The following is a 14,263-nucleotide window of genomic DNA, read 5'->3' as shown; positions in this document are numbered from 1 at the left end:
AGTGTGAGCTCTCCTTTCTCACAGCCGTGTGTGGAACTGTGTCAGATTGTGTTTTCAAACTTGCTAAATAAAACACAAAATAGTGCCCCCCAAACCGTGATGAGTATTGATGAATCCAATTGCACGTGCTGTTTAATATATTTGCTTTTTCTCCTCCCAGTATAGTGAGTATCTTGATTTTTAGCATATATTCTGCATATTAATGACAAGAGGAGCACTACAATGCTCACTGAAGATCCACTTTTTAGTAGATATCTTCGTGCAACAAGTTTGCACAGGTTTTAGTACGTGCAAACCTGGTGTAGGTGTACCTCCAGTATTATACAAAACAACAACAAACATATAAGGATTAGCACTTCTGGCTAAGAACAAGGTCGTGAGTGTTAAACAATCCTCTTCTTTATTGTCAACATGTAGAGCACACAGAGCGTCTTCTTGTGACAGAAGCAAGCCTTAAGTTCTCGGTACACACCACCACATCCAAAGCTCCTGAGAGCAAATCAAAACTGACTGACAGTTGTCACTAACGCACCCAAATGTACAAATAAATACAAATAAAAAAACACAGACACTGCAAATGATATGCGTCTTTTCCCAAAGCAAGAACTGACCTCAGAACAGCTCTAAGCAACATCGCTTGGACACTCAGAGTCGTCCAATCAGGTTTCAACTAAAAATACTTGGTCATGAAGTTTGAAGCGTCTCTTAATTAGTCAATAATTGTGTGTCATCCAGTCTATGAGAGATTAGTTCTTGTGTGACTGATAGAAATCCACAGTTTAGAAGATGAAGTCATGCAGGATATTGATTCAAGTTCTACACTCTGAACTAACAGTTCCCAGAACACAAACAACTACTACTCATTCCGAGGGCGACAGGAAGAGGCCTTTAGCATCCTTTTCAGTGTGTGTTGCTACTTAGCGTCCATCAGCTGGCGAGGGTGGTGAAATCTCAAGTCCGGCGAGGCTCCAGCCTGTAGGAGAGCTGAGTCAGCGCCCTCTGGTTGTCGATCACACACAGCTTCCTGACGTAACCTCTGACCTCTGCCTGGTTCTTGTTGGGTTGGCAGATGTCAGGATCTAACGCAGCGACAAGAGGACAATTGCTGCGAGTGCGGTATGAAGTTATTTTACAGAAATATGTCTGGACTTACTGAAAGGCTGGCTTCTACAGTGCCTCACTTGTCGAATGGTGTTGGCTATAATGCGCTGATGAAGAAAACACCTGAGGTTACATCACTCAACATATACTCTCCTTTCTTTTTCCTATCAACAAAATTAGAGATGTCCGATAATATATATATATATATATTATCGTCCGATAAATGCTTAAAATGTAATATCGGAAATTATCGGTATCGGTTTCAAAAAGTAAAATGAATGACTTTTTAAAACGCGTCCGTACGGAGCGGTACATATCCGGTAAAACACGGCCGTAGGGAGCAGTACAGAGCAATTGCGTCTCCCAGTCAGCAGCCCCTCCCCTCTCACCCCTCCCCTCTCCCACACACAACACAGGAGTTGACGACTGCAGCATGAGAGGTTTACTGGCGACGCTTGATGACCTCATCAAACCGCCCCGAGCGCAGCATAACAACAACAAGAGTGTGTTGTTGCCGGTGCTGTAGCCGTGGCTAACAAGCCAGCTCGCTCGGTGACTGACTAACGACACCATGTCTATGGTTTGGGATTATTTTAAAGTGTGTCTGACGGATAAAAAACTGGCAATTTGCAATGACTGCAAAAAGTTGGTTATGCGAGGAGGAACCAAGACGTCTTCCTTTATACAAGCAATTTGATCTCCCAGCTCTTCAAGAATCATAAGCAGATACACCATGAATACAAGCGGAAGATGGATGTGAGCCCAGTTTATAATTTCCTGTTATACAGTATGCCAGGCAGTCTTGCACTAAAGGAGGACTATGTAATTGTTTACTTTATGACTCTGGTATACTCTGGACTGAAGCTGTGTGCCTTCATTGTTTTTGTAGCTGTTGTCTTGAGGCATGTTTCAAAAAAATAAAGAATAATGCACTTTGTGAGAGTCAAAGTATAGTATTTCCCATAGTTGTAGCGGGTATCAGGATTATCTCAGGGAGAGCATGTCCCACATTCCAAGCTGCTGTTTTGAGGCATGTTAAAAAAAAGAATGCACTTTGTGACTTCAATAATAAATATGGCAGTGCCATGTTGGCACTTTTTTACATAACTGGAGATGAAGTTGTTCTCTTATTTTGGAAAACCTTGTTACATTGTTTAATGCATCCAGCGGGGCATCACAACAAAATTAGGCATAATAATGTGTTCATTCCACCACTGTATATATCAGTATTGCTTGATATCGGAATCGGTAATTAAGAGTTGGACAATATCGGAATATCGGCAAAAAAGTCATTATTGGACATCTCTAAACAAAATGACATGTTCCTATATCTGGGGTCTAGAGAGCAAGCCAGAGCTTCTCCTCCTGTCACTCACACATACCAGCCACCGGGAGAGACCGCACAAGAGACCCGCTCGGAAAAAGAGTGTTTTTAACGGTTGGATAAGTTAGCAAACAACATGATGCTAATTTCTTAATCACTGTTGCGACCTGGCTTTAAAAGATGAAGAATTGTGTGATTTCAAACTAGTGCTTAGCTAGTTTTAGTGCTAGTGTGTGTGCGTGTCGGCAGGGCGGAGAAAATGAGGACAGGTCAGAAAGTTGTTTTGACTTACTGTAAATTTCTACTTTTTCCTACCTTTTGAACCCTACGGCTTATAAAACGGTGCAAATGTTTCTTTGCTAAAGGCCATAATTCAATCGTTTAAAAAAAAAACACAAACACACACACTGTTAAGGTGTGTTATTTTTTGTGCTATGGCACCATCTTTTGGACGAGTTCACTCACTGCAGATGCTACAGTGTCCTTCCATTTCGACCTTTTAACCAGAAGTAGAAGTGCCATGTCTTCTAGCCGTCCACAGCGTTTCTACAAACCCCGTTTCCATATGAGTTGGGAAAATGTGTTAGATGTAAATATAAACGGAATACAATGATTTGCAAATCATTTTCAACCCATATTCAGTTGAATATGCTACAAAGACAACATATTTGATGTTCAAACTGATAAACATTTTGTTTTTTGCAAACAATCATTAACTTTAGAATTTGATGCCAGCAACACGTGACAAAGAAGTTGGGAAAGGTGGCAATAAATACTGATAAAGTTGAGGAATGCTCATCAAACACTTATTTGGAACATCCCACAGGTGAACAGGCAAATTGGGAACAGGTGGGTGCTATGATTGGATATAAAAGCAGATTTCATGAAATGCTCAGTCATTCACAAACAAGGATGGGGCGAGGGTCACCACTTTGTCAACAAATGCGTGAGCAAATTGTTGAACAGTTTAAGAAAAACCTTTCTCAAGCAGCTATTGCAAGGAATTTAGGGATTTCACCATCTACGCTCCGTAATATCATCAAAGGGTTCAGAGAATCTGGAGAAATCACTGCACGTAAGCAGCTAAGCCCGTGACCTTCCATCCCTCAGGCTGTACTGCATCAACAAGGGACATCAGTGTGTAAAGGATATCACCACATGAAACAACACTTCAGAAACCCACTGTCAGTAACTACAGTTGGTCGCTACATCTGTAAGTGCAAGTTAAAACTCTCCAATGCAAGGCGAAAACCGTTTATCAACAACACCCAGAAACGCTTCGCTGGGCCTGAGCTCATCTAAGATGGACTGATACAAAGTGGAAAAGTGTTCTGTGGTCTGACGAGTCCACATTTCAAATTGTTTTTGGAAACTGTGGACGTTGTGTCCTCCGGACCAAAGAGGAAAAGAACCATCCGAATTGTTATAGGCGCAAAGTATAAAAGGCAGCATGTGTGATGGTATGGGGGTGTATTAGTGCCCAAGACATGGGTAACTTACACATCTGTGAAGGCACCATTAATGCTGAAAGGTACATACAGCTTTTGGAGCAACATATGTTGCCATCCAAGCAACGTTACCATGGACGCCCCTGCTTATTTTAGCAAGACAATGCCAAGCCACGTGTTACATCAACGTGGCTTCATAGTAAAAGAGTGCGGGTACTAGACTGGCCTGCCTGTAGTCCAGACCTGTCTCCCATTGAAAATGTGTTTGGCATTATGAAGCCTAAAATAGCACAAGGGAGACCCCCGGACTGTTGAACAACTTAAGCTATACATCAAGCAAGAATGGGAAAGAATTCCACCTGAGAAGCTTCAAAAATGTGTCTCCTCAGTTCCCAAACCTTTACTGAGTGTTGTTAAAAGGAAAGGCCATGTAACACAGTGGTGAACATGCCCTTTCCCAACTACTTTGGCACGTGTTGCAGCCATGAAATTCTAAGTTAATTATTATTTGCAAAAAAATAAAATAAAGTTTATGAGTTTAAAGTGCATTCAATTGAATATGGGTTGAAAATGATTTGCAAATCATTGTATTCCGTTTATATTTACATTACATCTAACACAATTTCCCAACTCATATGGAAACGGGGTTTGTACTATTTATACATACTAAAAGGTCCCATGTGTGATGTCTGTGGGAGCGTTTTCATGCATATTTGTAAGTGCTATCGTTATGTAATGAAGGTAACGTTGTTAGCATGAGCTAATATGCTAACACTTTTACAAGTCTCTGTGTTAGTATTAACCGATAAAAAATCCTCAGTAAATTAACCAAGACGTCATTGTGGAGTTATTGAGTCCGTTTAGCTGATTGGAGAGCTAGCTTGCGCAGCTAGTGGGTCCATGACAATGAATTCTGTTTTGTTTGATCAGCCGTTTTACTGCAATTTTACAGACACCGTTTGGGAACATTAAAGGTATGTAAATAAGTATTTACAAAATATTTTTGTGTAAATAATTAACTTCACAAAGTATATATCTGCGGCTTATAGTCTGGTGCGTGTAATATAATATAATTTTGTTATTTTATAAACCGGTGCGCTCTGTAGTTGGGAAAATAGGGTACATATTATAAGAAAGTTGATCCATCACCCCTTGTCATGTTTGTTTATACACTTTATATTGTGTAGTAAGTGTACCAACCATGGACTTTTTTTAAGGCCCAATATTCATGTTTACATTCTTGCTTCTGGAGAAACTTGCTTCAACAACCAAGTAAGTTTGTGAACTGAGGTGCCACTGTATCCTTTTTTCCAACAGCTATCTAACACTTGACATGTTTTGTCTTAAAAAATCATTTTCCAAACACAAGGTGTTGTCTTATATTCGGGTTGAATACAATATTACCGTAAATTCACAACATAATTCCTAATTAAGATTTTGGGAATAAAAAAAACATTTTAGGACACTAGATTAAATCAACCTTTTTGTCTTAAATATATTACAAAATATACTGTATATATAATCTATAATATGTACTAGAGATGCGCGGTTTGCAGACACAACTGCGGACTCCGCGGATAATCCGCGGGTCGGGCGGGTGCATGACGAAAAAAATTGATTTTAAATAGATTCGGGCGGGTGGCAGTTGAACCAATTCAGAAAAAAAAAATACATACCGTATTTTCGCAGTTTTTTTCATGGTTTGGCCATGGGTGCGACGTATACTCCGGAGCGACTTATGTGTGAAATTATTAACACATTATTGTAAAATATCAAATAATATTATTTATCTCATTCGCGTCAGCGACGAAGCAAATGGCAGCCATCGTCACACACACGCCAACCAATAAGAATTCGGCGGGGGCGGGTCATAGCAGAGATGCATTGTGGGTTTTGGAATGCTAACTGCTATACGCTACTGCCGGAGCTATTAAAATGGACCACATCAACGTTGGCGGTAACTTATAAAAACTGAGAAAGACTGAACTAAAATGGCACCGAAAAGGAAATCATACACTGCAGATTACAAGCTGGACGTAGTGAAATATGCAGCAGAAAACAGCGATCGAGCAGCCATCGTCACACACGCCAACCAATAAGAATTTGGCGGGGGCGGGTCATGGCAGAGATGCATTGTGGGTTTTGGAATACTAACTGCTCAGTCTCCTTTCTGCCTTGCATCGTCTATATTAGATATATAACAACGGGTGGGTGGCGGGCGGTTGTGGTTTTGATAAAATGTTAGTTCGGGTGGATGGCGGATGGATGACGACTTTTGTGATGCGGATGAAATAATTGCCTATCCGTGCATCTCTACGGTGTACACACTGCAAAAAGTCAGTGTTCAAAAACAAGAAACAAAAATACAAAAATTTTATTTGAACCAAGCAAAATTATCTGCCAACAGAACAAGAAAATTTGGCTTGTCAAGACTTTCCAAAACAAGTAAAATTAGCTAACCTCAATGAACCCAAAATACCTTAAAATAAGTATATTCTCACTAATAACAAGTGTACTACTATATGAGTATGTATTAGGGCTGGGCAAAAAAACAATAACAATATATATCGCGATAGACATGTGATCAATATCAATAGAAAATGGGGTCGATAGAACGTTCGATAATTTCACTGACTTCTGTTAGAAAAAAATAGGAAGAAAGGCGGAGCCGGAACCGCACGGCATTCTGGGGGATGTAGGCAGAGGAAGGGCTTTGGCCTCTCGACCTATCACGGCCGAGCCTGAACCGCAAGGCATTCTGGGAAATGCTAACAGGAGAAAAAAAAAAAAAAGCAACAATGGCTCGCTGACGACGAGGAGTGAAACGAAACGGGAATATGAGTGCGGCAGCACGAGAGGAAATTGTAAATAAAAAAGGAAACGTCACGGTTTGGCAGTATTTTGGATTTTTTAAAATCCGATACGAATCAGAGTAATACTGTCTGCAAACTTTGCAAGGTCGTCGTCCCGACCAAGTATGGGAACACGACAAACTTATTTTACCACCTGAGCCGCTCTCACCCGCTGGAGTACAGCAGTATCAAACAGCCACAACCATCTACATCAGCCGGTGCAAGTGGAACAGCACCGAAGCGGCAACAACAGACCACCATCGTCTCGATGGTGGTCTGTTGTTGCCGCAGACAGTATTACTCGGCAGCAGTGCCATACGACAAAAATTCAAAACGTTATAAAGAAATAACGGATGCAGTGGTGCAGCGTTTCTCAAAGTGTGGGGCGCGCCCCACTGGTGGGGAATAGAGACATGACAGGTGGGGCCCGAGGAACGGGAGGAAATTTCACTTTGATTTTTTTTATTTTTTTATTATTATATTCTTTGATTTTTTTTTTTACTATGCTTTCATTTTCTATACACACTGGAAATCACTTTGTGATTCTGTCTGTGAAATCCGCTATATAGATAAATGTAAATTACTTATTTTTCCTGTATGCTTTACATTTCTAGGTAGGAGCGAAAGTTTGACAGACAGCAACAGTAACTAATGGGGGCGGGGCTAAGCGGAAGCTTTGTGAATGGCGAGTCACTGTGCGAGGATTTGCTGTTTTGCAAATACATAAAAAATAGAGCCACTGCTGATGAGCTGTTCTAGATAATGGACAGTTTCCTCAAAGAACACGACCTTAAATGGGAAAACTGTGTGGGCTTTTGCTCTGATGGCGCGCATGGCAAAGTCAAGAAACGGGCTGCAGGCTCTAATAAAGAGGGTTGCGCCAAATACGCATTGGACACAATGTGTCATTCACCGGGAAACACTCGCGTCGAGGCAGCTCAGCCCCGAATTCAATGAGGTTTTAACAGTGGCAGTGTCAAGCCTGCAACCCCGATTTGAAAAGCTGTGCAGTGCAAAACAGGCTCATTGCAGCCACTAATGCTGGAGTACTGTAAAACTCATGTTCACTTGCCCTGTCCTCCTTTTTTTGGCAAAGATTGCAAAGTGGCACTTTTATTTTCATTTATTATTGAACTTGATGCAAGTTATTTGATTTATTATTGAACTTGATGCAAGTTATAACACTTTTATTTGATTTATTATTGAACTTGATGCAAGTTATAACACTTTTTTTGATTTATTATTGAACTTGATGCAAGTTAAAACACTTTTGTTTTATTTATTATTGAACTTGATGCAAGTTATAACACTTTTATTTGATTTATTATTTAACTTGATGCAAGTTATAACCCTTTTTTTGATTTATTATTGAACTTGATGCAAGTTATAACACTTTTGTTTTATTTATTATTGAACTTGATGCAAGTTATAACACTTTTGTTTTATTTATTATTGAACTTGATGCAAGTTATTTGATTTATTATTGAACTTGATGCAAGTTATAACACTTTTATTTGATTTATTATTGAACTTGATGCAAGTTATAACACTTTTTTTGATTTATTATTGAACTTGATGCAAGTTTTAACACTTTTTTTGATTTATTATTGAACTTGATGCAAGTTACAACACTTTTGTTTTATTTATTATTGAATTGATGCAAGTTATTTTATTTGATATTGAACTTGATGCAAGTTATACCACAGCTGCACAGTTATTTTATTTATTATTGAACTTGATTTTTTTTAATGTTATTTAGTTTGAATGTATAAAACTTGATGTTACTTGATGTTCGATAAATTTGAAAATATTAAGCTTGGCATTAGCGTTCTGTTGGGGCCATGGGGGCAGGTGGGGCTTGAAAACTCCCCCTTGTCCAAAGTGGGGCATGACAAAAAAAGTTTGAGAACCACTGCAGTGGTGTATCAATTAGCGAAGGACATGCTAGCGCTCAGCATAGCTGAGAAGTCTGGGTACAAGAATCTCATACACGTGCTCGACCCCCGTTATGTTCTACCTGGCCGAAAGCACTTTTCCAAGACAGCTATTCCTAAACTTTACACAATGTGCAGGGAATCCGTGGAAAAGGAGATACTGAAGTTGGTTTGATTTTTCCATAAATGACTGAAAAGGGTAACAGGTTTGTTTTGTCACAGATGTTCAGACGCAAGTTTATTCCGATGTTTACAATATTCTGTAAGACATGTTTGTTTCTGCTTGCTTAATGTGACTGTTATTTATTTGCATATATATTTTTACCAATATGGCTCTAAAGCCTGAGTTGTACACTACTAATTTCTTAATTACAATACCTTGCACATTTTGTTGGATTAAGCATTTATTTAATGTCAATATTTGCACATCGACCAGTATTTTCATTTATTTGACTGTTTTTCATAATGCTGACCTCGTTCTAAAGGTTAAAGGTTATATTTAAAATAAAAGTATTTAAATTCAGCCTTTTTTCTCCTGGGGCCGTACTTATCAAGCTTCTTAGAGTGCCATTTTACACTTAAGTCCTGAGAATTTGCGAAATTTAGTCCTACTCTCAAACTTAAGAATAAAAGCTTTTTATCAACGTTCTTAAGTCTAAGAATCACTCCTACTCTCCACGATATTTAAGAGACCTTCAGAGGTGTCTTAAGTGGTTAGGAGTTGCCAGCAGGGGATGGCACTGAGGCGAGAGAGACGTGCGCGAACGTTCAGGGAACGGAACAATGTTTGGTTTTTTTTGATGACGAGCAGCTGATCAAACGGTATCGTTTAGACAGAGCGGATATTATTTTTGTCACAGATTTAATACTTTTCAATTCCTTGTTGATTTCTGCATGTGTCTGCAGTGGGCTAGTATATATAGAGCCACCCACACCAGTTTCAAATTAGTTGCCTAATTAATGAATTGGAAAGAAAATGTTATGAGTAGCGTATGTGTGTGGCCGTGAGGTGAGTGACGTCAGTGAGTGTGTGGGCGATAGAAGAGAGGGAGCGGTAGCCGGCGGGGACTAGTTTGTTTTGTATTATTTTGTAGTTTATTGTCAAAATATACACTCCCATTGTCCACTTAAATATTTCCAAGATATTTCTTTATTCTTAGACAACGGATTCCCTTCCGTGATTGGTCATTTCTATGGACACAGAAATGACGTCACCTAAAATTCCGTTTACGGCACATAATAATGTCGTAATTCAGCTCTGAGTGTGACACTTAAGATTCAGTCCTACACTTCGCTGAAAGTGTGAGTAAGACGCTTGATAACTAACTTTTAAGTGCAGCTTTCAGCGAAGAATTTATTTACTCTTAAGTCAACTCTTAGCAGACTTCTTAGGAGCAATTCTAAAAAGCTTGATAAGTACGGCCCCAGGTCTTTATTTAGAATAGTTTTTTGTTTTTTTATCAATAATTATCGATATCGACTGATATGAAACACTTATATCGTGATACATTTTTTAGTCATATCGCCCAGCCCTAGTATGCATGTTCTATTGTTTCATTGAAAATAAAACAGCAAAGTCCATTTGGCTGTCATCTGTTTTAATTATGAGACACAATTGTGTCAAAGTCATGATTTTTTTTTCATGCTTGAAATAAGAAATGATGACTTTAAAAAAGTAGTTTTATACTTGTGAGTGTTGATGACACAGCTTTGCAACAGTTGATGTTCTAGTTTCAAGCATGTTTTACTCAATATAGGTCATCACATCTCAGCAACAAGCTGTAATATCTTACTGAGATCATTTAGGACCAAAACACTTAAAACAAGTAAAACACTCTAACATCAAATCTGCTTAGTGAGAAGAATGATCTTATCAAATATCACCCTTATTTGAGATATTTCATCTTACTTAAATTTCACTTTTTGCAGTGTACTTACCATTTTCTCAAAATTGACCATGCTGTCAATGAATGTCTTGTTTCCTTCATGTGTGAAAGTCATATCTGCAACAGAATTGAACAGCATGACAATATTGCTAGAAAGGAGAGGTGCTCTCAAAGTCTGTGTTGGCAGCAAAGGGTACGGCTGGGGTCAGATTGCTAACATAGTAAAGGAGAAGAAAAATGGAAATGCAACTAACTATTAAATAATGTTACCTTTGAGGAGGAGGGGCATAAACGGGATGATTGGGGGTTCCAGCTTGGTAACAGTAAGTCGGTAGGATCTATGGTTCCTAGATGGGTCCTGGAAACACAGACATACCAGCATCATGGACGTTTCTCTGCGTCCAGTCTGCAACTCACCATCATGCTCTCAAACTCCGCGTAGAACTTCTTAAACTTGGTCGGTAGTTTCTAGCAGGGAGAGACATGATTTATCACTCAATGATTGTGTGGATATATGAAGTGATGTTTACCTCCCACGTCTGACTCAGTCTGCTCACAGCAGGGTTGCTCATGCCCATGATGATGGCAAAGAAGGAATTCAGGTTCTTGAACTCACGACAACTACCAACAAAGAAGGTTTTTAGGGCTCTTCATTCTTGCACGCAGGTTTGTGCTTGCAAGACAATATGGAGATGGTGGTCATGCTTACTGTGCAGCGATCTTGATGAACTTCTTGAGGAGCTGAACCCTCTTACTGAGCTGTCCACACAGGCACACTTCTGTGACCACCCAAAGCTGGACCTGGTTGAACCTTCGCAGGAACAGGTCGAGGTTGGCCGTGGTTCTTCTAAAGTTATGGCGGCCAAAGGTGTGATAGAGGAGCTCATGCTGCGTGAAGGGAGTATGTAGATATTCATAAGCAGGTGTGGGACATGAAGGTAGCCCTCAACACTTCCATGATGTACAGTATGTGAGTACCTCGTGCACACAGCTGAAGAGTTCCCAGTCAAACATCGTCATTTGATAGGCCAGGTCCTTGGAACTCATCAACTCAAAAGTGGACATAGAACCTGCAGTGGGGCCCTCCTGGTCTGGAAGAGGAGTCTGATACATGAACCACAGAATCATAACAAATGTATAGTTAATATTCTATGATTAATGATTTGAATAATTGGAAAGAAAAAAAATCATTTAGGAAAATATATTTAAAAAATAACTCATTTATTGTGCACGTTCTATAATGGTAAAGCCGAAACAATAATATGTTCTATTTACAATATTTTGCATTTTCCTCTTACTGTCCTCTCCAATAGTTCGATATGCAATTATTAAATATATCTTTTGTTTGAAACAAACAGATGACTATAATTAAACAAAATAATAAATGGCATATACATCACAATTCAAAGACTACATTTCATATGCTTTTTAATGATTATTTTTCTGACAATGTCATTCAAAATTGATCAACATTATTCTTTTAAAGCTAGAATCTGTGCAGTAACGTTCTCTGAGTCTTACCAGACTGCTGAGTTGTTCGCGTGCACAAGCAAATAATCGTCCGTTGATGCTCAGGGTGGAAAACACTGACACATCATTCGGCTTCAGGATGACTTTTTCTGGAACACACAGGGTTTTTTTTCATATTCTATCAAAAGACTGCTGGGATAAATGGCCATCAAACACGTGGAGTCTTCTCCCTTACCGCCAGCAGAGCTGAGGTGGACCAGCACCAGCTCCTCGGTGGAGCCCAGTTTGTCGGCCACAGCACTGATCACTTCTCTGCCTGTCGCTGTCACCGTGACTCGAATGGTGGTGTAAGTGTGGTCACTGCAGTACACCTTCAACAGGACTACACAACAACACCCATTGGCCACAACATTAGGTACACATGCAGAAATATATTCATTTAACACAGGGTGTCCAAACCTTTTGACTTGGGGGCCGAAATATGTATATATATACACATATATACATATACATATATATATACATCCATCCATCCATCCATCCATCCATCTTCTTCCGCTTATCCGGTCGCGGGGGCAGCAGCCTAAGCAGGGAAACCCACACTTCCCTCTCCCCAGCCACTTCGTCCAGCTCCTCCCGGGGGATCCCGAGGCGTTCCCAGGCCAGCGCGGAAACATAGTCTTCCCAACGTGTCCTGGGTCTTCCCCGTGGCCTCCTACCGGTCGGACGTGCCCTAAACACCTCCCTAGGGAGGCGTTCGGGTGGCATCCTGACCAGATGCCCGAACCACCTCATCTGGCTCCTCTCCATGAGGAGGAGCAGCGGCTTTACTTTGAGTTCCCCCCGGGTGGCAGAGCTTCTCACCCTATCTCTAAGGGAGAGCCCCGCCACCCAGCGGAGGAAACTCATTTTGGCCGCTTGTACCCGTGATCTTGTCCTTTCGGTCATAACCCAAAGCTCATGACCATAGGTGAGGATGGGAACGTAGATCGACCGGTAAATTGAGAGCTTTGCCTTCCGGCTCAGCTCCTTCTTCACCACAACGGATCGATACAGCGTCCGCATTACTGAAGACGCCGCACCGATTCGCCTGTCGATCTCACGATCCACTCTTCCCTCACTCGTGAACAAGACTCAGAGGTACTTGAACTCCTCCACTTGGGGCAGGGTCTCCTCCGCAACCCGGAGATGGCACTCCACCCTTTTCCGGGCGAGAACCATGGACTCGGACTTGGAGGTGCTGATTCTCATCCCATACATACATACATACATACATACATACATACATACATACATATATATATATATATATATACATACATACACATATACATATATACATACACATACAGTATATATATATATATTAGGGGTGTAACGGTACGTGTATTGAACCGTTTCGGTACGGGGGTTCCGGTTCAGTTCAGAGGTGTACCGAACGAGTTTTCACACGAACATATGAAGTAGCCGCCTAAGCCAAAGTCTTAACAAGTTGCTCTTCTTTCTGCCTCTGTCTCCTACACGGCACCCAACATTGTCCCACCCACACAACCATCTGATTGGTTACAACCATAGCGGTAACAGCCAATCAGCAGTGCGTATTCAGAGCGCATGTAGTCAGTGCTTCTGCGGTGGGGTGAGCAGATAGGTGTTTAGCAGGTAAGCATCAGGCAGCGGACTCTCCCCAAATGATAATAAACACCTCCCAGTCAACTACTAGTAACATCACTATGAGCCCGTTGACCTTCTAGAAACAAACTGCAGCTCAGCTCGCTCGCAGTCCTGGCTTAAGGTGAAGGCTAATTAGATTTTAGCGTAACGTTAGCTCATTTTGCGGTGTGTGTGTGTGTGTGTTAGCTCATTGTGCGGTGTGTGTGTGTGTGTGTGTGTGTGAAAAAAATCAACTACAGGCTTCCCAAATGCTGTAATAAATTAAGCATGATGAGTTGACTTGAAACTGTTTAATGTTGCACTTTTTATATGCAGAAGAAAAGTTTTGTCATTTTATTTAATCTGAGCAACAACTTGAGGCAGTGTAATGTTGATTCACGTGGGCAGAATTATTATAGTGTTCCCAATGTTAAAACGATAAAGCCATTGTTTACAAATTTGGTAAATAACCAAAAAATTTATATTTTATTGTTTTCTTACTGTACCAAAAATGAACCGAACCGTGACCTCTAAACCGAGGTACGTACCGAACCAAAATTTTTGTGTACCGTTACACCCCTAATATATATATATATAT

General features: G+C 40.4%; 1 protein-coding gene across 3 annotated transcripts in view; it reads right to left on the bottom strand.

Moving 5' to 3' along the window:
- Positions 1–381: 381 nt before the first annotated feature.
- LOC133631567 (rap guanine nucleotide exchange factor 4-like) overlaps positions 382–14,263 on the bottom strand; it is a 115,579-nt gene continuing 101,697 nt past the window's right edge. For all 3 annotated transcript variants that reach the window (XM_062023901.1, XM_062023902.1, XM_062023903.1), the window contains 10 exons: positions 12,251–12,397; positions 12,067–12,164; positions 11,524–11,649; positions 11,255–11,433; positions 11,076–11,166; positions 10,963–11,013; positions 10,816–10,903; positions 10,598–10,662; positions 1,154–1,208; positions 382–1,079 (listed from right to left, as the gene is read on the bottom strand). In XM_062023901.1, coding sequence (XP_061879885.1) covers positions 952–1,079; positions 1,154–1,208; positions 10,598–10,662; positions 10,816–10,903; positions 10,963–11,013; positions 11,076–11,166; positions 11,255–11,433; positions 11,524–11,649; positions 12,067–12,164; positions 12,251–12,397 — 1,028 coding nt within the window. In that variant the 3' untranslated portion in view covers positions 382–951. The remainder of the gene's footprint in view (positions 1,080–1,153; positions 1,209–10,597; positions 10,663–10,815; positions 10,904–10,962; positions 11,014–11,075; positions 11,167–11,254; positions 11,434–11,523; positions 11,650–12,066; positions 12,165–12,250; positions 12,398–14,263) is intronic.

Source organism: Entelurus aequoreus, linkage group LG16, assembly GCF_033978785.1.
Source record: "Entelurus aequoreus isolate RoL-2023_Sb linkage group LG16, RoL_Eaeq_v1.1, whole genome shotgun sequence".
Lineage (NCBI taxonomy): Eukaryota > Metazoa > Chordata > Actinopteri > Syngnathiformes > Syngnathidae > Entelurus > Entelurus aequoreus.
Note: the sequence above shows the minus strand (reverse complement) of the source record. Positions and strands in the feature narration are given on the sequence as shown.